The sequence below is a fragment of the Nannobrachium achirus genome, assembly GCF_963921795.1.
Source record: "Nannobrachium achirus genome assembly, chromosome: 24".
Classification (NCBI taxonomy): domain Eukaryota; kingdom Metazoa; phylum Chordata; class Actinopteri; order Myctophiformes; family Myctophidae; genus Nannobrachium; species Nannobrachium achirus.
The window spans coordinates 7,147,791-7,171,894 of record NC_137831.1 but is presented as its reverse complement, the minus strand read 5'-3'; the positions used below and the strand labels follow the sequence as shown (position 1 = coordinate 7,171,894).

The 24,104-nt window shown below is 43.7% G+C and overlaps 1 protein-coding gene across 1 annotated transcript in view; it reads left to right on the top strand.

Annotated features, from left to right (window-relative positions):
- LOC308279929 (anosmin-1-like) overlaps positions 1 to 24,104 on the top strand; it is a gene marked incomplete at both ends in the record, with an annotated part of 70,008 nt that overhangs the window by 24,368 nt on the left and 21,536 nt on the right. The window contains 7 exons of the mRNA XM_080720150.1: positions 5,678 to 5,804; positions 8,155 to 8,265; positions 11,071 to 11,159; positions 13,586 to 13,760; positions 15,191 to 15,453; positions 16,318 to 16,462; positions 17,808 to 17,979. Of these exons, the coding sequence (XP_080576276.1) occupies positions 5,678 to 5,804; positions 8,155 to 8,265; positions 11,071 to 11,159; positions 13,586 to 13,760; positions 15,191 to 15,453; positions 16,318 to 16,462; positions 17,808 to 17,979 (1,082 nt within the window). The remainder of the gene's footprint in view (positions 1 to 5,677; positions 5,805 to 8,154; positions 8,266 to 11,070; positions 11,160 to 13,585; positions 13,761 to 15,190; positions 15,454 to 16,317; positions 16,463 to 17,807; positions 17,980 to 24,104) is intronic.

The window sequence follows — 24,104 nt, the reverse complement described above, 5'->3', positions numbered from 1 at the left end:
CTTCCGTTAAACGCAGCACTTCCGCTAGAAATCTTGGAACCAAGCGGAAGTCATATCTTGGCCAGGGTGGGGTGGTGCATGTGAAGTAGTGCACGTGAGGCCAGGACACGTACGGCACGTCTCCGGTGGTGGAAGAAGCAGCCTCGTTCTCATCCGGGTCAATATGTGACTAAAAACACTACGGTTGGTCTCAGGGAACTATAAAGAGACGATTCATGAAGAAAAAAGTTAACTTTGGAACGGCCAAAATGTGCGCTTTTGGCTGAGTTACATTTAGACCCGTTTTCGCTGTGAGGAAGGGTCAGGAGATCTCAGAAGAGGGGCACTGTGGTGGAATTCAGATCAATCAATAATCATGAGAAAATGAGGAGACAAGACAATTATATTAGGTGGTGGTGTGGTCAGGTTTATGTAACATGATATCATGGACAGAAGTACAATTAACACTCTGGGCAGTGGTAAAAGAGTTCTGCCAAGAAGAATGGTCAGACACTACTGTGTGGCTTCAAGGCCTCTGGAACGAGCTGTACCATAACAAGATAGGCTTTACCAAAACAATAGTTACTGAGGCCTACTGAAGACCTCTCGACTCCTAACTACTGTATCAAGTATTAGTATCATCATACAGACCTAGATATTAATATAATCAATGAATGCGTATGCATAATCAATCATGATAAACTCTAATCTACTGCAGCACCAATAACAGAAATCCACCAAACCAGGTAGGAACAATCATGATAAAAGGCAAATTAAGGAGGGCATATTGTATGTTTTAGCCTGGATGTCCCCTTTAACTTTGTTGCTACCTCCGTTGAGCACCGAGTTTACCTTTGTTTAAAGCTGTCAAATAATTTGCCTCTGATCCGCTTGATCTGTTAGATCAGTGATATTGTGACAGGACAGGATCAAGTGGTGAAGAGCGTTTATGTCAGAGTCAGGGGTGTCACACCAAACTCTGGGCCCTGGGTACAAGGATTCACTGCGGGCCCCCCATGAATGTTCTTCATAGGGGGAGGAGGGGGTTTAACCCATTTAGACTGGGAGCGCATTTTTTACGCATTATTTTGTGCTTTAACTATTGAAAAACAGCAGATGTACAAGCTCACAGCTGCAAGATTGTAGATCTGCTATTTTTGAGAAATCGTGAAAATGTGTGCAAGTCTTTGAATATTTCAAAAAACCTATGTTTCTATGTCAGTGGTGCTCAACGCTTTTCATGTGAAGGACCCCCACAATTATATGTATTTTGTCACGGCCCCCCATCTCAAAAATATTTAGTTCCATGGACCCCCCAGAAGCAAAAGTTGAGTTACAAATGTCCGCTTAAAAAAATACATATATTGAAAGATTTGCACACATTTTCATGACTTTTCAAAAATAGCAGATCTACAAGGTCGCTAAAGTATAATGTAATCAAGGGCCCTCCACCTTGGGCCCTAGTAACTCAGTCCCCCCCCCCCCCCTTGTGACACCCCTGTGTCAGAGAGCGGCTCCCAGCACATCAAGGAGAGCCTGCAGGTTGTGGGCGAGGTGCCAGGCTAGGGTTTGTTGTGTTTTACTAGAGATTTCACAGTAGAGCCCTCGTGGCTGCCAACCCTGCCCTGGCATGTGAGAAGCCAATGCCTCTGGGAGGGAGGGAGGGAGGGAGAGAAGCGAGGTTGGGCACATGGGCGCGTGCACGCATCCGCCTGACTGCTGGGCGAGCGCTGGCGCTTTGGCATGGGATCAACTTTAACCAGGCGTTAATGACATCAGAGATCTCCATATATGGCCATAAAAGGGACAAGGAATCAAGACATCCACAACTTTCCAACGTCCCATCGTGCATTGTGCAGAAGGTGTGTGGCAGTCGAGTGTGATCTACAAGCTCACAACGGTTGCATCTGCGACGCGAGTCACGCGACGTGAGCTTGTATGTCTGCTGTTCTCCGGATGTGTCCCACACATAATGCTACAGTAAATTCTCGCATAAACAGCTGGAAAGGCAGACTGTTGTCCATTTTTTTTTCAGCCGAGAGTAAACTTTTTTTTTTCTGTTAACTTTTCTGGAAGGGTTTCTGGAATTGAGTTCAATGGACTTTTTTTTGTCCCTTTTCTGATTGGACAATATAATGTCCGATCAGACAGGATTGGGCAAGCTTCACGTGACATCACAATATCTAAAGTAAATGCTGAGACGGAATTAATTTCCCTGTGGATTCCTCAAGACTCGCAACACACTTTCTAGTTTTAGGATGTCCTTGGTTTGAGAACTACTGGTTTGGAAGGCATCAGGCCTGGAATTTCGTCATTTTGAGGTCAAGGCCACTTGGCCTTTGGTGTTGTAATTTTTTTGAGGGCACAAAGGCCAAATGCCAGGGCAGGAAGGCCATCAAATGAAACAAGATTTTAGTAGATTGAAAGAATTTGTTGAATTTAAGGGTTAGGGATGATAACCTAATCTGCAGTGAGATATATAAATGCAGGGTTATTTACAACCTGATCCATGCTCAGCCCTGCACCAATCAAAGTCACTGGATTGGTTTATAGATGGGGACTCTGGGGAGTTAAGATTTCAGAATCTCAACAAAAGACACTGGCATTTACATGACAAGAAAGAGATACCGGTGACTACATATGGACAAGAAAGACACAGAGAGGAGAAAGTGGTCAGATGGGGCATTAAGGCCACTGTGGCCTCAGGTCATGCCACTGGTTTTAGGGGCACAAGGCCAAACTGAGGGGCAACGGCGGCCATGGCCTCCATGAAATTCCTGTCCTGGAAGGCATACAGTTTGTAGAATCGACCTCAGGCCTTAATGGGCTAATGGTGGTTTCAGTTACAGTGCTGTTTCTCCCTGGCTGTTTGAACGCTACAAAAAAAAAAAAAAAAAAAACATGCTACCTGATCTTCCCTGTCAGAACATTTTTGAGATGTGCTTGAATTTGTTCACGCCCTGCTCGTACAGGCCTGTCACAGTTGTTGCATAATCGCCTACTCGCAATTATTTTAGATGATTTTCATCATAGTTTTTACATGAAGGATGTTCAGACAAAAAAAAAAAAGAAAGCAGGCTCTGCTGCTCAGCCTATAGATCCACACTATTGGCATTTTAAAAATGTTTTGTTGAAAGCGTCCATCCATCCATCCATCCATCTTCATTTCTTCAACCGCTTATCCGGGATCGGGTCGTGGGGGTAACAGTTCCAACTGAGACTTCCAGATTTCCTCCACTACCTCAGGGAGTATACCGAGGCGTTCCCAAGCCAGTTTGGAGATATAATCCTTCCATCTGGTCTTTGGTCTGCCACGGGGTCTCCTCCCAGTGGGACGTGCATCGAGGACCTTCCTGGGAAGGCGATCGGAGGGCATCCGTACTAGATGCCCGAACCAAAGTTATTAAATATGTGAAATATTTATTTGTACGGTATATTGAAGTTATTTGTCATATCTGCCCCAAGCTATTTTGTCTTACGAAGCCTAAAAAGGCCATGTTTCATCCATGTCTTGCTACATGTTCAATGCAGTTAGAAAAGATAAAAGATATCAATTTCATATTACATAAGAAAAGAGAGCTCAACCACGTGCACAGTGGAGATACAAGTTCAGTTAAAAACGTATGGTGCTTCTACGAACAACATGACTAAAAATTTACAGAAGAGTGATCCGAGCACTCAAAAATATCAAAAAGGAGAGGGTAAAGATACTTTATTAATTACAAAAGGTTTGAAAAGACAGCATTTTGCGACCCCCTGGTCTTCATCGAGGCACGTACAAGTGAAGGAAGTCAGAAGAGACCTAACTTCTCTCCAAAATGGCTGCTGTGCATGTAGCATATAAACTCAGCACACACAAAAAAAAAAAACTTGACTCAGTCCATTATATCTCCCCTTTAATTAATAACAGCAATTTGTATTGTGTTTTATATCATTGTTATCGTTGATTCGTCACCTTTACAACGAGGTACAGTTTGTAAGCATCGGGCATTCGTGGAATGAACACCACACCCAAACGTGTGGGTAGCGCCCCTCCAAAACAAAAATGGTCAAAATGGCCTGGCAGGCCTGCAATACTGTTCTGTTGGTGTTCACCTTTGTTGCTTGGAGCATTGAATGATTGCACTCTCCCACAGTAGGAAAGTAAAAGAAAAAAAAAACAACACATATTGGCCATTTTTACACTTTTTTACACTTTGTTAATATTAAACTCCCAAGCCCAAAACGAGAGTAAATGCCAGCAGGAGAACAGTATTGCGTGCCATTTTGGCATAATTTTGGTCGGCGCTACCCACGTTTGGCTGTGTAGCTCATGCCTCGAATGCCTGATGCTTACAAGCTGTACCTCGTTGTAAAGGTGACAAAACACCGATAAAGATGATATAAAACACAATACAATTTGGTATTGTTAAAGGGGAGATATAATGGGCCGAAGTCAAGTTTCCTTTTAGGCCAGGCAATCTACGCAAAAAAGGGCCTGACCCAAAATAAATTGCAATAGTAATGGTTCAAGATTATTTATAATCTTAGAGTCATCCAACAAACATGTTAAAAGTTTTCCATTTTATTCTTAGTAGATCAAGGTAAATTCAGGGGGTTCAAGTTAGGGTCCCTTCACTTAACTGTTCTGCTGCCCTTGACGATCCTCACCGTCATTAAAACCGGTTACTACACGACGCCATTGACAGCGCTCACCGTCAATCTTACTGTATTTACAGTAAATGTATTAATACTTACAGTATGTAGCTCCGGTCGCGGCCGCATCGGTAATGTCCGCGATTTGTTTAAAACGCACGTTGGGCGTGCACGCGAAGTGAAGCTCCTCCATGTTAAGTCAATGGAGAGGCCCATAAAGAGACTTCATTTACTCCAAATAAGACTTTATATCCCATAGCACAGCTCCAAACAACAACAACAAGACAAGCCTTGCGGCCGCCATGACACACTGTCACATGACACATGTCATGTGACTAGATGACGTAATCGTTGATGTCATTCAGCAGTCCGTGTGTGTACACACATTCCAGGCATGCCTTACACAATAACAGCGTGTGCTAATGGGCGGATCTGCGTGGCGTCAACGAAAAGTTAACCCTTCATACCCTGCAGCACTAATTGTGTTACTATACAGGAAAGAAAAGACCCCTCAAAAAATCTTCTTCAAGTAGCATGTGAGGGGTCTAACTAGGGGTTTTTCATGATTCTGAATCCATTCCAAGTATTTGTTTTGCACGAAAAACATTCCTCTGGCTAAAAACTGGCCCCCAAAACTATGGTTTAGTGATGAGTCATCACTTTTCTGGGGTCAGCTCAGTTTTGTTGTGTCCCTTTTTAGCCAGAGGAATGTTTTTCATGCAAAACAAATGCTTGCAATGGATTCAGGATCATGACAAACCCCTAGCTAGACCCCTCAAATGCTACTTAAAGAAGATTTGTTTTAGGTATTTTTTTCTGTATTGTAAGTGAAGGGACCCAAACTTGAACCCCCTGAATTCACCTTGATCCACTAAGAATAAAATGGAAAACTTTTAGCATGTTTTTTGGATGACTCTAAGGATCATAAACAACCTTGAACGATTACTATTGCAATTTCTTTTGGGTCAAACCTCAGATTGACTGGCCTATTTCTTTTTGTGCTGAGTTTAGTTGATGGCGGAGTTGAAAGGTGGTGACGGCGTCTCTCTGTGTGCTCCTGCAGACCACGGTGGAGCTGGACAGCATGCGGGCCAACAGGAGCTACAGCGTGGAGGTCCAGGCCGTGTCCTACTGGGGCCAGAACCAGCTGAAAGGAGCCAAGGCCGCCCTGCACTTCACCACACAGAGGGGTATGTATGGTATGATAGGCCCTGCACTTCACCACACAGAGGGGTATGTATGGTATGATAGGCCTAGCCTGATTTCAGACTCTACGCTGGAGCTTGAGTCTGAAGTTGTCCCTATTCTATTTGATTACAAAGGGGAGGGGATTTGAAATTTGAAATCCCCAATCACAAGAGATCTGGTGGGAGGGGTTGTGTTTGACTTTTGCACACAAAACATTCCCTCCTCCCCCTCCCCTCTATGACATGCACCAAACAGGTCATTGTCTTTGATGTTTCATTGATTAGAGAGAATCACTAACGAGCTATCGACACTAGTAGTTGTAGCTCTTTTGAAGTTCAAAGGAGGCAATTAAGAACTCTGGTGAGCCACCCCTCCCTCCACTGTTTCTGTTGATTTTCAAAAGTTAGACGCACCCCTCCTCCGTCTTGCATTGATTTCATTGGTCGGTTCGCCAATAAACCGTAGAAAGAGACGTGTCATATGACACCTCCAGACCAAGAGAAGCAGTCCACTCAGAGAGTGGGCGGGTCTATTGGCTGGAGCCAGGCAATGATAGGCCCTGCACTTCACCACACAGCGGGGTACGTATGGTACGGTACGGTAGTGGTTCTCAACCTTTTCAGGCCGCAACCCCCAGAATAATCATATTTTAACTGGGGACCCGCAACCCTGACGAGCACTAAGAGCTGAGGCATTACATTTTGTATAACACAGTTCTAGTGTGTATATAACAGGGTTCTATATTTTCACAATTTCTGCCTCTAATATTTGACAATTTGACCAATGTTTAATTTGTCATGTTAGAGGTATTAAAAAGTCCTTAAATTGTCACCTTGGAAATGTGCAGATGCCCTCTATACACTTTAACCTTATGTTGGTTTGTTTATAGTTGAGTGAGAAAACAATGTTGCCCATTACCTTAATCACCTGGGGACCCCCCACAATAATTTTGGGACCCCCAGGTTGAGAACCACTGCGCTATGCTATGCCGTTAATGCGATCATTGCTAGTTAGGCCTAACAAAAAAATGTGTTGGTTTCCGGTTGGCGACCGACCCTATTAAATACGTGCGACCCAAATGATTTTATTGGCATTTGGAGTGAAAATAAAAAAAATTAAGACAAAATCCGACGAGTCGTTCAAAAACGTCTTACAAAAAATATATTTGGTGCGACCACATAGCCCTACACGGGCTACAATACGAAGGGCGCACACTCTGAATTGTGAAGCGGCTCTTGTATTCCTCCAAACACACACACACACACACAAGCGCACACACAATCGGGGGACAACTACGTTGCCACTCACTCAGTCGGGACCGTACCTATGTTCCCCAGGTTCTATGTTCCCCAGGTTCTATGTTCCCCACTTTCTTACCACCTAACCCTACCCCTACCCCTACCCCTAACCCTAACCCTAACCATAACCCCACTAAACTAATGCTGTGAGGTGGGGAACATAGAACCTGGGGAACATAGAACCTGGGGAACATAGGTTGGACCCCACTCAGTCAACAACAACAGCGATGCTAGCAAAATTAGCAGCCCATCCACCAGTACAGCTGAGCCCTGCACAGCCACAGAGAGACGTGAGATGGAGTCGAAACATTTATGACAGCGTGGCATTCATCTGAAAGACTGTACGGCAACAGCAACAGTGCTTGCGGACCCCCGCGTGTCTCTCTGGGTTATGGTGCGACTGCAGGCTCACGGCTCAGCTCTCTGTCGCTCGCTCGCCGAGCTGTGTTATTTTGTCAAATCTAAGCTGGAAAATCTAACACTTCCGGTAGCCGATCTTTTCAGAATAAGATATGTTGCGCTAGCCGCAATAAGACTTCCAGGCGGTGGTCATTTTCGTAATGCAATAATACTTCCAGACGGTGGTCGACTTCTTAATCTCTTCAGAATAAGAGTATCGCTGAAGACATTGAAATATGATTTAATTTGTCAATTCATTAAAACTGTAATTAAACATTCAAATTCAATTACAAAATTATGTTTTAAATGATTCATTAAAACTGTAAATTAAACATTAAAATAAAAAAAATAAAAAAACTACCTACCCATCCTTCCCACGAGGAAATACAATAAAATTCCTTGCTACCCATCATGCCCACAAAAAAAATAAATAAATAAATAAAATAAAATAAATTCCCTACCTACTCAGCCCTAAAATGACAGCCAACCGGAAACCAAAGTTGTTGACCAATTTTAAGAGCAAAAGCATACAGTTAAAACATTCTCTTTTATTTGAACCTGGATCATCAGTTTCTTTCTTTCTTTCTTTCTTTCTTTCTTTCTTTGTTTCTTTCTTTTTTTCTTTCCCTCTCTCTCTCTCTCTCTAACCGTGCAGCCATCATCAGTGCTGTCCCGTCAGACCCTCCTCTAGACGTGCTGGATGTGGGGACCCCCTTCTATCAGGATGGACAGCTGCAGGTCCGGGTCTACTGGCAGAGCAGCACAGGTACACAAGCACGCACATGCACGCGCACGTACGTCAATGTCACACAAGAAACCCCCCATTTCAAATGGACGCAAACAAGTGTTGCTAACAGCCGCCTGTTTCTTTGAACGATCTTTGAACGGGCTACTGTTTGGAATAATAGTGTAAGCAAAACATCATAAACTGTAACAGTCAGAAATCAGGAAAGAAAAAAATATATGTACGGTAAACACCAAAGAGGTCAGGTGTTGTTCTTTCATAGCAGTTTTAAAGGAGGGTAGGGATTTAGTCTCCTTAATTTAGGCCTAGAATTATTGCATGCTTTAACCAGTGAAAAATAGCAGATATACAAGCTCACAGCGCGGCACCGAGTGCCGCGCTGCAAGCTTGTAGATCTGCTATTTTTGAAAAAAGTCGTGGAAATGTGTACAAATCTTTGAATATATGCATTTCCAAAGCAAACGTTTGTAACTAAAATTTTGCTTCTGGGTGGTCCCTGGAACTAAATATTTTGAGATGCGGGTCCGTGGCCGAATAAATATCATTTTGGGGGTCCTTCACATGAAAAGGTTTGAGAACCACTGACACAGTAGTCTCTCAAGAACAGACTAACTGAGCTCCAGTGAAAAGGACCTTTTCTTTGACGATGGCTGGCCAGATTACTGACACAGAAACATAGGGTTTTTCAAAAAACCTTAGAAGGATTCAAAAGACACTTATAGAATCGGGTCAAAATTGAAATTTTCAGGATTTAAAAAAAATAGCAGATCTACAAGCTCGCAGCGCGGCACTCGGTGCCGCGTTGTGAGCTTGTATATCTGCTATTTTTTAATATTTAAAGCATAAAATATTGCGTAATAATGTGTTCAGGCCTAAATGGGTTAAAGGCCGTTGGCAGGGCCTTCCACAGTGTAGTGGCATAGCAGGAGAACGAATGTAACCCTTTGCTTGAGCCAAATCTGGGTTAACCCTGCAAGGCCCGAATTAATTTCTACTGGACAAAAAAAATCAAAAAAAATCAGATGGTGTTGTAGGAGTCCTAATCACAGGAAAATGTAATGTTAAAAAATTAATAATGTTTTTGTAAGATTTTATAGCCATAAATCATAAATCATAAATAATGCTCTAATTTACATTTTGGGGATATTTTTCACAATAATAACACATGTACATGTTCTAGACATTCTAATGATCACGAAAAAAAATATTACAGGCATTTTACTCTAGTTTTTGTGAGGAATAGCTTCAGTTAAAAAGTGAGTTGTTGTTCGTCCAGACGCTGGAATTTCAATTTCTCTGGGAGGTGTGAATGTCAGTCTCTGTGGGGGGTATTTATATGCAAATATCGTGGCCAATGGCATCGTAATACTAAACAATAGGATTTAATGGTGATGTTAATGTGAAAAAATAACAGGAAAACTAATTATAACATTTTTTTTAAAAATATTTAAAAAACGTTGCCAAAAAGTAACGCTGGGCCTTGCAGGGTTAAACGAGATTAGTGGAGCTATGCCTCTGGTGTTGTGATTGTGGACGTCTTTGATGTTTTGGAAGTAGTTTCGAAAGACGCTGACATGTGGGAGAGTGTTTTTTGCAGGTCTTTCAGTTCGAGTGTATCAAAAAAGCAACTGGGTTAAGCACCGTTGGTCCGACCAGTTTAATATTCACCAGGTTAGCATTCACCAGTGTCGGCAGGTTAGCATTTCACCAGGTTAGCATTCACCAGCGTTAGTTTTAGAGGGTTAGGGTTAAGGTTAGGTTTAGGTGTATCTCCGTCCCCCAGACTTTCGTCACCTTCAAGCAGCCAATCACAAGCTTCTCCTGCCTTAACCCAGTTGCTTTTTTGATACACTCGGACTGAAAGACCTCTAGGTACATGGGTATCTTGGTGGCGTAGACCAGGCCCATTGCAAGATGCTGTACTCTGTCATCTACCCTGAGCCATCCCACCGTAGTAAAATGAGCAGGGGACTGGACACACGCACGCACGCACGCGCGCACGCACACACACACACACACACACACACACACACACACACACACACACGCACACATACACATACACACACACACACACACACACACACACACACACACACACACACACACACACACAAAATGCCACAGTCCACCCCCCTCACATGCATCTGTCAACATCAGTATCAAAGAGGTATCTCTCTCTCTCTCTCTCTCTCTCTCTCTCTCTCTCTCTCTCTCTCTCTCTCTGTCAGAGTTATGTAAACAACATGAAGCTTATCCAAGGTTTCAAAAGACCAATCATCAGTAATTACAGCCTGGAACAAAAGGTGCTTTGTTTAGAGCCGATGGTGTGTGATGTGTGTGTGTGTGTGTGTGTGTGTGTGTGTGTGTGTGTGTGTGTGTGTGTGTGTGTGTGTGTGTGTGTGTGTGTGTGTGTGTGTGTGTGTGTGTGTGTGTGTGTGTGTGTGTGTGTGTGTGTGTGTGTGTGTGTGTGCGCTCGCATGTGTGTGCGCACATGTACGGACGTGCGTTGCGTCTGCTGTCTGTGGGCACCTCTCCTGCCCTTCCAGCAGTGTTGCCATGTCTGCTTATTATAAGCGACCTTGGGCTTGTTTTTATTCTGTTAAGTTGCTCGTAAATTATCGGTGGTTGCGGGGTACTTGAGCACTCTGCTGGCTCACAAGTAGGCCATACATGGCCACCAGTGCACAAGGAGCAAGTTGGCACCTCGACAGAGAGCAGTTCTAGTTAGCGTTTGTGTCTCTATTGTTTGAGTATCAGTTGTCATTGTTTTTTTCTTGAACCGCCGGAAGTGGTGATTTTGAGAGCCTCTGGTTTGTCCCTCAGATCCTTCCGTGGTGCGCTACCGCCTGCAGTGGGCGCCAGAGAGCTGTGCACACAACCACACCGCAGCCCCGGAGAAGGTCCTCACACAGGTAACCTGCTGACCCACTACACCCATCAAATGAACTGGAGCGTTTAGAACAGGTAACCTGTTGACCCACTACACCCATCAAATGAACTGGAGCGTTTAGAACAGGTAACCTGTTGACCCACTACACCCATCAAATGAACTGGAGAGTTTATCCACCGGCTTCCAGTGTCCCATGAGTCTCGCGTGGCCAGACTGTTGCCTCCCGCGATTTGCAAATGCTACCGGTATACAGTCTGGGAGACTAATGATGAGTGCGAGATAGAGTGGATGTGACGCAACCGCTCCCTTGGTGCAGTAGCAATAATATGTCCTACTGGAAGCGTTATGTCTTCTTTCAATATTTTTGGGGTCTTTCTTTCATCTTTGGTGTTGTTGGTGTTAATTTCATGATGTTTTCAAATGTTTTCTTTAAACGCATAACAAGAATATGCCGCTCGAATGACTGTCTGTGCGAGTGTGTTTCTGTTATGTTTACAATGGGACTACAGTTCATTAGAATGACTCTGTCTGTGCTAGTATGTTTCCAATGGGACTACAGTTCAGTGCAGCAGTGTCTACTTCCGATACTCGCCGATTGGGAATTGTAGAAAGCACCTCGGTTAAGCCTGCGGAAGCTTGTGATTGGCTGTGCGGAGGTGCCGAAAGTTGGGGGGACGAAGATTTACTATTCTGGCCCCTGCATGGTTTACAACTTCTAATGACGCTGAGTCGGTGTCTCACGTGGCTCAAGGTCGCCTGAGACGGCGCGCCTCCGTCGTCTCCACCTTAACCAAGGTGCTTTTTTGATACACTCGGACTGAACGACCTGCAAAAAGGGGACTCCCGTAGCCCCTCCTGTACCGTGTTTCATTTATACACGGGGCAGTGACACCTGAATCTCTGCATGGTGATTCCTCTGTGCTTGTAAAGTGAATCAGCTGTGTGGGGGAAGTGATGCCCACACACCCCCTTTTCCCCAGTAAGCCATAGACATAGAAAGGTAGACGCCTCCTTCAGCTCTGGGGCATATGCATCGAGGAACCAAGGGAATCTGTGTACAACTGGCTCTGTTGAATTGAATTGTAGTCCTTGGATAAGTCCCAGAAAAGACGTGCTGCCTGTGATTGGCTTGTAGTCACTTGACTGGCAGCAGTCCCTTGGTTTTTCCAGGAAGTCCGGACTACAATTGTTGCACGTCACTTCAATGAACTGCAGTGGCGAATGAGACATCTAGCTTTTTATATCTGTGCAGTACGCTACTTGGGAAAATTGTGTCTAGGCGATTCCACAGAGCCCTGCCGCGTAGTTGCGGTGTTGCGGTGCATGTGTTCTCTTCTCTTCTCATAAACTATAAATCAGTATAAAATCCCAGTATTAATGCTCATATTGTGGTTGTGTCATCCTCTAGGAGAGTTTTGCCAGCCTACAGGGTACAGTATTAAAGGAGTAGTTCACCCCCAAAATGTTCTATTGATTAGTCACACTATGGGGACTTGAGTATTTTTGGTATTTGTCGCAAGACAAAACAATGTATTATAGTAAATTTACCTGGATGGGGACCCAAATGCATATATATATATATATATATAATGCGACAAATACAAAATAATAATATTGAACTTAAGTCTCCATGATGTGACTAATCAATAGGAAAAGGGAATTTTGGGGGTGAACTATTCCTTTAATGCTCATACTGTGGTTGTATAGTCCTCTCACAGGGTACAGTATTAATACTGTGTTTGTGTCATCCACTAGGATAGTTTTGCCAGGCTGAAGGGTACAGTATTAATACTGTAGTTGTATGGTCCTCTCACAGGGTACAGTATTAACCCATTCAGAACGGGTACACATTTTGTGTATCATTATTTTATGCTTTAACTATTGAAAAATAGCAGATATACGAGCTCACAGCGCGGCACCGAGTGCCGCGCTGCAAGCTTGTAGATCTGCTATTTTTGAAAAATCGTGAAAATTAGAATGTTTGACCCGATTCTATAAGTGTCTTTTGAAACCTAAGATTTTTTGAAAAACCCTATGTTTCTATGTCAGCAATCTGGCCAGCCATCGTCAACGAAAAGTTCCTTTTCACTTAACCGGAGCTCAGTTAGTCTGTTCTTGAGAGACTACTATGTCAGTGGTTCTCATACTTTTTCATGTGAAGGACCCCCAAAATGATATTTATTTGGCCACGGACCCCCATCTCAAAATATTTAGTCCCACCCCCCCCCCCCCCCCCTCCCCCCCCCTCGCTTTGAAAATGCATTACATTCAAAGATTTGCACACATTTTCACGACTTTTTCAAAAATAGCAGATCTACAAGCTTGCAGTGCGGCACTCGGTGCCGCTCTGCGAGCTTGTATATCTGCTATTTTTCACTGGTTAAAGCATTCAATAATGCTAGGCCTAAATGAATGGGTTAATACTGTGATTGTATCATCCATCTCTAGGAGAGTTTTGCCAGCCTGCAGGGCCTGCTGTTCTCCTGTAAGTACAAGGTGCTGCTGCAGCCTCTGGGCAGCAAGCTCCGCCTCCCGGCCGAGAGCGCCACCTTCCTCACGCCGCCCTGCGCCGCCATCCAGGCCAAGAGCGACAGACCCATCGCCTGTTCTGCACGGGAGGAGGGTGAGAGACACACTGGCATCCACTCCCCCAGCCATACAGTATCTAGGCCTGTCACATACTGTTCATACTGTACATGTTCAAACACTTTCCAAAAATAGCAGAAATGTTATTAGAATATTTAATTGTATAGTATAGGCTTTTTTGAGTGTTGGTAAACCGCTCCATAGAGTGGCTGTGCGTGTGCCTGTAGCCACTTTTCCTCAGCGTTTTGCCATAGCAATGTGTTTTCCTCAGCGTTTTGCCATAGCAATATGTATGTGTGTGTGTGTGTGTGTGTGTAGCCTGTATTACATCACCAATTACATCCTAGACCTATCTGTAGCCACTTTTCCTCAGCGTTTTGCCATAGCAATGTGTTTTCCTCAGCGTTTTGCCATAGCAATATGTGTGTGTGTGTGTGTGTGTAGCCATATTACATCACCAATTACATCCTAGACCTATGTTCTAGTCTTTTGCCATAGCAATGTGTGTGTGTAGCCTGTATTACATCACCAATTACCAATTGAAGACGTTATGCAAGCACGATTTTTCTTTAGCAAAACGTGTGTGTGTAGCAAACCGCTCCATAGAGTGGCTGTGCGTGTGTCCGTAGCCTTTTTCCTCAGCGTTTTGCCATAACAAAACGTGTGTGTGTAGCATAGCCTGTACATCCTAGACTCAAATCCTAGTCTGAAGACGTTATGCAAGCACGACCACCGCTCACTTCACATTGGGTGTGATCTTTTCAAATATGTTTTTGACACAGAATCAAATCCGAACATGCTGAGCCAGGAGCCTGGAAGGCTTGGTTCCAGGCTTCGGAAATAATGGGTTTTCTATCTGTGCCAAAATGGCCACTACTGGTGTATGCTCTATATCTCTATGCTCTATATTACATTTCAACATTCTCTCCAGGATGTGCTATTTGTAGCCTACTTAGTCATTTTGATTGTAGGCTAATATGCTAATATAAACATCATGTCGTCGTTGTCAGGTGAAAACCTTGTATGTCCAAAACCGTTCATGTTGTATTTATCATTTTAAATGAACTCGCGATGCGAGGCGTTGTGTGCTTGTAGATCTGCTATTTTCACTAGTTTTGTGCGACAGTCTTATATGATGAAGCAGGGCTTTACTTTACGAAAAATAAATTACAAATGTGAAACTTGGAGATATGAGGTTTCTTCCCGACAGCGACGATGTGTTGCCTTCATTATAAGGCTTATATAAGGCTTTTAATTTTTTGCGGCTCCAGACAGATTTGTTTTTTTGCCGACCCCTGCTCTATACAGTATATCAGTGGTGCTATATATCCTACTAATAAACGACCGAATGTCTGTCTTGTCCGATGTCTGTCTGATATACACGCATGCTGACATCACTGATACTAAACAGTGCCCAAATTTGGAGATAAATGACATCAGTCACTGATGTCATTTATCTCCTTCCAGCTCCTCCCCAGAAGCACCTCCTCCTCCTGGCCAGGGCGGAGAACCTGACCGCCTCCTTCCAGGTGGGCGGGGCCAACAACGTGACCGCCTCCTTCGGCTGGGAGGTGTCGTCCCCGGAGCGGACACCGGTGGGCGCCGGCGGGGGGGCGCTGGCCGGCTACCAGGTCACCTGGACGGAGGTGGACGGAGGCGGAGGAGGAGGTCACCCCCACAAACAGCTGCCCCACCACAGCCTCATCTCCCAGTCCCAGATCCTACCCCCAGTAAGTACTGCAACCATAAGGTGTCATTTAAAAAAGTTATAATGATAAACAAACTATATCGTTTTTGGACGGAACCACATCAGAAATGTGGTCCTTTGGTCAGGACCCCCAGGAGGGTCCCTACATTATTTCAGGGGGTCCCCAGATGATTAACATACTCACTCAACAGTAAACAAAACCAACTTAAAGTTTATGAACATTGCTAAAGTGACAATTTAAAGCTATACTATGGAAGTTGCTCAACTACTGGTCAGTAGCGGTATTGCTTTCGGCAGTTTTTCCGCAAAACCACCGCGACCGCCTGCAGCTCGCCGATACGCATCCGTAGAGTGGTCTCACGTTCCTATGCGACCAGGCATTGGGGAGTAACAGGCTAGACTCCTAGACCAGCGTAAACACTGCTGTTGAAGCAAGCTCTACTTCCTGAAGAGACGGCAAGACGCGCTGTGATTGGCCGGTAGTGTATGATCCGTGCTGTGATTGGCCGGTAGTGTATGATCTGGAGACAACGTATACAGATGACGTAATTTAGCCGCGAAATGCAGCCCCTGTCACAGCTCACTGGCTCAGTAAAAACATATGAAGAAAAGGCTTTCAGGGCTGAAATTAACGGAGTGGGTGTTCTAAAACTTTAGCGATTTAATAGTTAGGACAATTTTAAGATTAGTTTTATTGGAAAAGTTACATGGTATAGCTTTAAATAAATCTATTATGACTATTGACTAATTAAACAGTGGCCAAATTGTGAAATACTAGAGGCAGAAATTGCTAAATAGATACAAAATCTCCTCTCCTCTCCTCTCCTCTCCTCTCCTCTCCTCTCCTCTCCTCTCCTCTCCTCTCCTCTCCTCTCCTCCCCTCCAGGAGCGTAGGGTCCTGGTGGTCTCGGGGCTGAGACTGGGCAGTCTGTACAGGCTGGAGGTGCAGGTGATCGGGACAGAGGGGGAGGGTCCCGCCACCAGTCGGACCTTTCAAACGCCTGGCTCCCAACACACCCACATCAAGCACAGTAAGAAACTATGAGAACCACTGAAGAAACAGGAGCCTCCTTGTCTCTCCAGCTCTTTTTTAACACACGGGTGACTAACAGGTCACAAAGTGCAATAACTCTCCCCGTGAAGGTCTCAGAAATGTCCCCTTCCATGACTTTTCCTAAATACTCAAGACATATGTTCTCGTTTTTCTTCCCCTTCTGAAACTTTTCCTAAGTATGAAATAATATACATATGTCTATATATGTATATGTCATGATACATATTATACCACTCTGACTGTTAGTTATCAGTCATAAAGACAGGTCTCACCCATTCCTCCCCCTCCCAGAAGCAAGGAGAGAATTTCACACCTTTTGCGCTCCCCATTTGAGAGGTCAGTTGAAATGCTAATTCACATTTGTAAGACAATAGAACCCCCGCTGGCAGCAGGGGAGGAGGTGTTGCTCTCCTGGCCCAAAAGCGAGAGAATTTACCTGTCAATTTGACTGATAAATGCAGTCAGAGTGGAAGTGATTTTTTTTCAGTCACCCGAGTGTTAAAACAGAACCTGCACCTTAATCCCATGTACAACGCGCTGACCTTTCGCGTGCTCGCAGCTGTCACTTGATGCAAACACGCACGGCCGTCATAACTGTCCATTTGGTTCCATGCATTTGCACGTGAAGTTTGTGGCAGTCAAATCATTGCTTCTTTTTTCACAGAGCGCGTGTTGTTGGTACAGTATGCAGGGTTCCCACGGTCATGAAATTCCTGGAAAAGTTTTGAAATTGATCAAGGGTCCTGGAAGGTCCTGGAAAAAATGTATACCTCTGAAATTAAACATTGGCCAAATTGTCAAATATTATAGGGAGAAAGTGTGAAAATAGCCGATCTACATGCTTGCGTTGTGAGCATGTAGATCTGCTATTTTCACAATAAAACCGTGTTATACAAAATTCCTCAACTCTTAGTGCTCGTCAGGGTGCCGGGTCCCCAGTTAAAATATGATTATTTCGGGGGTCACGGCCTGAAAAGTTTGAGAACCACTGGCATACACTACCTGTCTGGCATACACTAACAAGTAAGTGACTCGTTATTGAGCTGAATTATTGTTATATAGTCCTGGAAATTGGGTTAAATATTTTGGAAAGGTTTTGGAAATTAATTGGTAGAAATGTGTGGAAACCCTGTTTATACCATTCTATGCTTTACTTTTGCTACACTGCCTGTCTTTGGGCATTACTCATAGGAGTAAGAGACTCATTATTGGGCTGAATGACTTATATAGGCCTGGAAATTCACTGGTAAAAATGTGTGGGAACTCTGATTCCAGGAAGCAGAGTGCAGGGCAAACGTCACCACCCACAACCGCTCATCCAGAGGCACTGAGGGGCCAGAGTTGGACGGACCCCGACGTCCCACTGAGGGGCCAGAGTGGGACGGACCCCCAAGTCCCACTGAGGGGCCAGAGTGGGACGGACCGTCCCGACGTCCCAACGCACCTCAAAGACTCCCACATCATCTCTGGACCTCGGAGATACCAACAAGACAAGTTCCTCTTTCAGAAAAAAAGAAAGCGCCCGTTGCTCTGTTAAAGGTGCTGTAAGTCAGTGGTTCTCAACCTGAGTCCCCACATATGTTTTATTTTATGATGTTAGGAAAGGGACAGTGGAAGGGCTTTTTATACATTTTTAATACTTAAAAAGAGAATTGTGTGTGGGCTGAAAAGGTTGAGAACCACTTCTGTAAGTTACGTTTTATTTGTTCAATTAAGTGTTAAACAACTCTATATTCTGATAGTAATCAATACTGTTGTACTTTGTTCACGAACAGGGGGGCTCCATGTCTCAGTGGTCCTTGAGGGGGTTTCAGGTAGTCTCCAATTAAATGATGGAGAGTTGGTAACCGAAACCCTTCTCTTGAGGGTGTAAAATGAAACCAAATGGACCCATAAGTTTCATGTTATATGCTCTCATGAGTTAAGAGTTACAATAGGACAAAACACAATTCGAGAATGTAGAAGAATTGTTATTTCAATCAACGTTTGCCCATCATCTCTCTTATAGGGCTTTCACAACTAGTTATTTTTACAAGTCAACTAGTTTGACCCACTGGTAGTCGACTAGTCGATAACCTGTTATGTAATAATAAAGACGCTCTGTGGCACGGCATTTCGCAGCAGCTAGGTTGCCATGACAAAGGCCACGTGTGCGTGTACACAAACACTCCCCCGTCCTTAAAATACTACTAATCAAATCAAACGAACGTCGGGCGGTCTGTTGTGAGCTGGGGCTGCCCTCACTTGCTGCTGCGTTCGCGCTACCATGTTATATTTTTATACAACTATTCTGTAGTGCCCTAGTAGTATACACAACGATCATTGCTGCGTGCAGACAGACTTTTCGACTAGCGCCAACAAGGTCGACTAGTGGTTATGTCAGTCGACTAGTTGGTGAAAGCCCTACTCAGTACAGCATGGAATTGTGGACAAAGTCTTATCGGGTCCGTGGCTCAGATGCCGAATAAATAAGGGAAGTTGAAAAACACTGTCATGATACAGGATAAACAAGTGAAATGTTGAGGTGCGATGAAGCAAAAAAAACAGAATTGAAGAATTACTATCAGAATACAGGGATTTAACTTATTAACAACAAACCTTTTGCTAAAAATACATTTAAGAAAATACCACTTACACAAGCACCTTTTAACTTGATCAGACTGAAGGCCCATTCCCACTGGAACAGATAACAGATAAAAAATAAAAAATAAAGAATCTTTCTCCATTCAAGTGGATGGTAAGATACAGATACATTTTTTTTTTAAATCTGTGACAGATATTTTTTTTTATCTATCTTACCTTCCACTTGAATGGAGAAAGAGATTTTTTTTTATCTGTTATCAGGTCCAGTGGGAATGGGCCTTAAGTTTAGGACAAATGCCATAATACGTACCGGTAATTCATATCGAGCAATAAGGTTGTTATGCAAATCCCCTTGTGGTCCAGTTAATGAAGTAGCATGTGTACCCTCTGCACGTGATCTAGCATGGTCTGTCACATACAGGCAAGACTATTTCATATAATTACTACCTAATAACATTGATTCAATAAACCCACAATCCCGGATTTATTCGGAATATTAAAGTGTTATATTTAACGATTCTGCATGCCTGGTGGTTCCCAAACCTGATTTCAAATGGGAAAATATATGTAAACTCAGCACAAAAAGAAAGGAAACTTGACTTCGGTCCATTATATCTCCCTTTTAATAATACTGTATTGTGTTTTATGTAATTTTTATCTTCGATTCGTCACCTTTACAACGAGGTACAGTTTGTAAGCATCGGGCATTCGTGGAATGAGCACCACAGCCAAATGTGTGGGTAGCGCCGACCCAAAATTTGCTAGAATTCGTTCCATTATGTCTTCTCTTTAATTATGCCAAATTGTATTTTGTTTGATATCACTGTTATCATTGATTTGTCACCTTTACAACGAGGTACCGCTTGTAAGGATCACAGCCAAACGTGTAGGTAGCACCCCTCCAAAAATGGTCAAAATGGCTGCAATACTGTTCTTTTGGTCTTTACCTTTGTTGCTTGGAGCATTGAATGATTGCGCTCTCCCACAGTAATATGGTAAAGAAAAAACAACACATATTGGCCATTTTTACACTTTGTTAATTTTAAGCTCAGTGTCAGGGAAGCCCAAAACGAGAGTAAATGCCAGCAGAACAGTATTGCAAGCCATTTTGGCAAAATGTTGATTGGCGCTACCCACACGTTTGGCTGTGTAGCTCATGCCTCGAGTGCCCCATGCTTACAAGCAATACCTTGTTGTAAAGGTGACGAATCAACAATAAAAATTATATAAAACAGAATACAAATTGGTATTATTAAAGAGGAGATATAATGGATCGAAGTCAAGTTTCATTTCTTTTTGTGCTGTGTTTATATCAATTTGGGAGGGGGTCCTTGAATCCAAAAGGTCTATGAACCACTACAGCCTGTCCTGTATAATGTAAATGTTGTACATACCGTATACTGTATTTATTAGTGGTGGTTTTCGTGTCCGTATGAGTGTTTTACTGTAAACCTAAAATCCACCTCTTTACCGTGTCTAATGTTCTGTCTTTTGTAAACCAATCCAAACTTTGTAAGTAAAAAAAGAGAAAGAAGGGAGGAAAAGATTTTTATTATTAAAGTAAAAATTGTTTCCTCTTGAAACGGGTGCAATTGTATTTTTAATCTTTTTCATGTATTATTATTAATCATTTTCTGATCTGTCTCGCTCTTCTCATCAGCATGCTTTTCTGGAGACTCAGCGGTGATCTTTGGTGTGTGTAGTGATCATTTATTATGGGCGGCGGTGCGACCATGAATGCATGCCACAGGGGAATTACAGTACAGTACAGTACTGTAATTCTGGGCGACTGATTTCCCCCCTTGGGATAATAAAGGTACCGTATCTATCTATCTATCTAAAGCTGGTTGCACACTGCTGCGTATTTTTCCCGGACGAATATAGGAGCGAATTTCGGAGCACGTAAAAAAGAAATCAACCTCACTTTATGTCAGTCATGTTTAGGGATGGGTATCGTCTGCAATACTTTTAATGGTATCGATTGCATGATGTCGATACTATCGGGTATCGGTTCACGTAAAAACAAACGATATCTCGTTTCGATACTCTGGAACGCACCCCTGGCCGGTCGCATCTGTAACAGTTGGGCTACTTGGGAGTTTAATGACTGCTTTAGTAGGCTACACTCGTTACTGTGGAAAATAGCCGACAATAGCCTATAATGTTTTTTATTATGATTATTATCCAACGTCTATACTCTCCGCTCCGCCACACTGTGTGATCATCATCATCACCTCTGTTAAACTTAAATAAAAAGTAAAATAAAAATCGAAAATGGTATCGAAAAGGGTATCGTATCGATTCCCAGGTATCGACAAAAGGTATCGCATCGATTCAAAGGTGAACGATACCCATCCCTAGTCACGTTTGCACACTGCCGCCAGTTTGGTATTTGTGTCCCAATTTGGCTGGGAGCCAGTCATTGGATTTTTATTCATTTTCATTTGTTCATTTCATTTGAAAGCTGGGGATCATAGCTACAAAATGATATATTGGTTGTGGAGATTGACCCAACAGTTTTGAAGATATGGCTTATAGAATTATGCCATGCTGAAATACTACTTTTGAGATATTCAAGTTCTAAATAAATTTCTAACCTGCAAATGACCTGACGATCTCTCACATTAATTTAAAAAAGTCTTATTTACATGCAGAGTTAAGCTCTGGCGTTTAAGTGAAATGTAGCCTGAAATTTATGAAATGCTTTAGTGGCTTTATCACATTTTAGTGAGAAAAAAAAAAGTATTTTCAGTCCCTGTCTAAAGCTGTACTTTCCGAGATGACTGGCTCTCAGTGAGATTGGGACACATTTATTCTCCCCCTACCCCAAGAAAGAGAAGAAAAAAGACCGTTACTGCATGAAAAGTAATCAAAAAACGACATTGACCAAATTGTAAAATAATATAAGGAAGAGGTAAACATTTTGAAAATAGCCACACACACCGGCCTAGGTGTGTCCTGGGATCTTTTGGCTATGAAAAGTGGGCCCTCAGAACAAAGGCTGGGAAACACTGATGTACACCATATCTCACCAGCCGGCCTGCCAGCGTTATCTACCCTTTACGCTGCTTATTAATGCTCTGCTGATGTTCATTTGCCCGCGGGAGAGGGCGTATAGTAGGGACTGCCTGATGGAGAGTTTACCCTCTAAACACTTGTGATGCCACGTGAGAAGGATGGATGCACTGTGGTGGCTGTATATACTGGCCGCCTCTCCCGACGCTGGTCCATGTGGATGAGGAATAGCCCCGGCCCTGGTCCATGTGGATGAGGAATAGCCCCGGCCCTGGTCCATGTGGATGAGGAGTAGCCCCGGCCCTGGTCCATGTGGATGAGGAATAGCCCCGGCCCTGGTCCATGTGGATGAGGAATAGCCCCGGCCCTGGTCCATGTGGATGAGGAGTAGCCCCGGCCCTGGTCCATGTGGATGAGGAGTAGCCCCGGCCCTGGTCCATGTGGATGAGGAATAGCCCCGGCCCTGGTCCATGTGGATGAGGAATAGCCCCGGCCCTGGGACGGTAAAGGCCATCTTTACTCTGGATTTATGGGCGCTCCAAGGTCCCTCCTATTTCCTCCAAATATACTGTATCTGAAATACAGTATATTTACTGTCATCCCCCGGAGAGAGCGTGAGGGAGAGGGAGAGAGAGAGAAGGAGAGAGAGGTAGGGAGGGAGAGAGAGATAGAGAGAGAGAGAAGGTGTCTTTAGCTTTAGTGTCTGTAAATTTGAGAGTGTACAAAAGGAACCTTGCGAGTTCATTTGGTTCCATCTGTACTCACAAAATAACTGCTCCCTTTTTTTCCGGGTGTTTCGCCTTGATTCCAACGGGACATGATTTTTTACCAACGCGGACCTGCGCGACCAAAGTGAAGCGATAGAAGCGACTAGAATAGAAGAAATAGCTTGAGGTTTGAACCCAGCTTGTGACATACTAGACCAGGGGATCAAGATGCCTCACACTACAGAAACAGGAGATAGGCTCCTGCCCAATGGCCCTCATGGCTCGGCAAGGCTTACTACTACTGGATATGATAAATAAAGTCTAGGATCCAGAGCTGTGTGAGCCAACATGTGTTCAAGGGAAATTATACTCCAGATGAACTCTTAATTGTCGGTCTACATCGAGCCTGCGTCATCATATCAACCACGGACAGCATTTAATCATAAATAACAAGCGTGTATCATCTGTTGGCATAACACAAGTCTTCTCGAAGGACAGTGGTTCCCAAACATTTTAGCTCAAGACCCAAAATAAATAAAAAAGTTTATAGCATCGAAACGTCAGTCATAATCTTTATGCACTAGCACCTAAATAAAAATTGTCCGAGCTGCTCCAGTGTCTTTCTCTTTAGTGTCTACACATGCAGTGTCTAGTGTTAAGGTACGGACCTCATAGGCGGCGCGTAATGAAGGCTAGGGGAGGCTGTGCCTTCCAAAATGCTGCTAGCCCTGGGTATTTTCCAAATGATATAGGCTATAACCTAATATAAAGTACGAACGCAGCATTATATAGACGGCGGCGCTGAGAACAGCTGGCTGTACAAGCTTCAGTCATACAGTATCCTACACACTCACATCGCGTCGCGGATGTGCCTGGTGTGACTCTGAGCTTGGAGGTCTGCTATTCTCTGCACGCAACATCATCGCGGGACGGAGATAAATTAGGCTTGATTATGATGGGCTGCAGCTGACGTGATCATACTCATAGAGCGCTTTCTAGTCTCTGTCTCTGTCTCTCCGTTCTCAGTGGAGGAAAACATACTCCGATTTTTTACTTTATAGGCAAAAGTATCAATACTGCATTATTGAAATAGGCTACTTTGTTACAAGTTAAAGTCCGGAATTCAAAATGCACTTGGGTAAAAGTCGGCTACGAAAGTGATGGCATCAAAATAAGCTCACAACGTGTCACAGCGCAGCGCGACGCGTTGTGAGCTTGTAGATTGGCTATTTTCAAATGGTCTATAAAACGGGGCTAAAGGCACAATGTTTTATAATATAATAATTTACATCTGCAAAGTAACTAGTAGCTTCT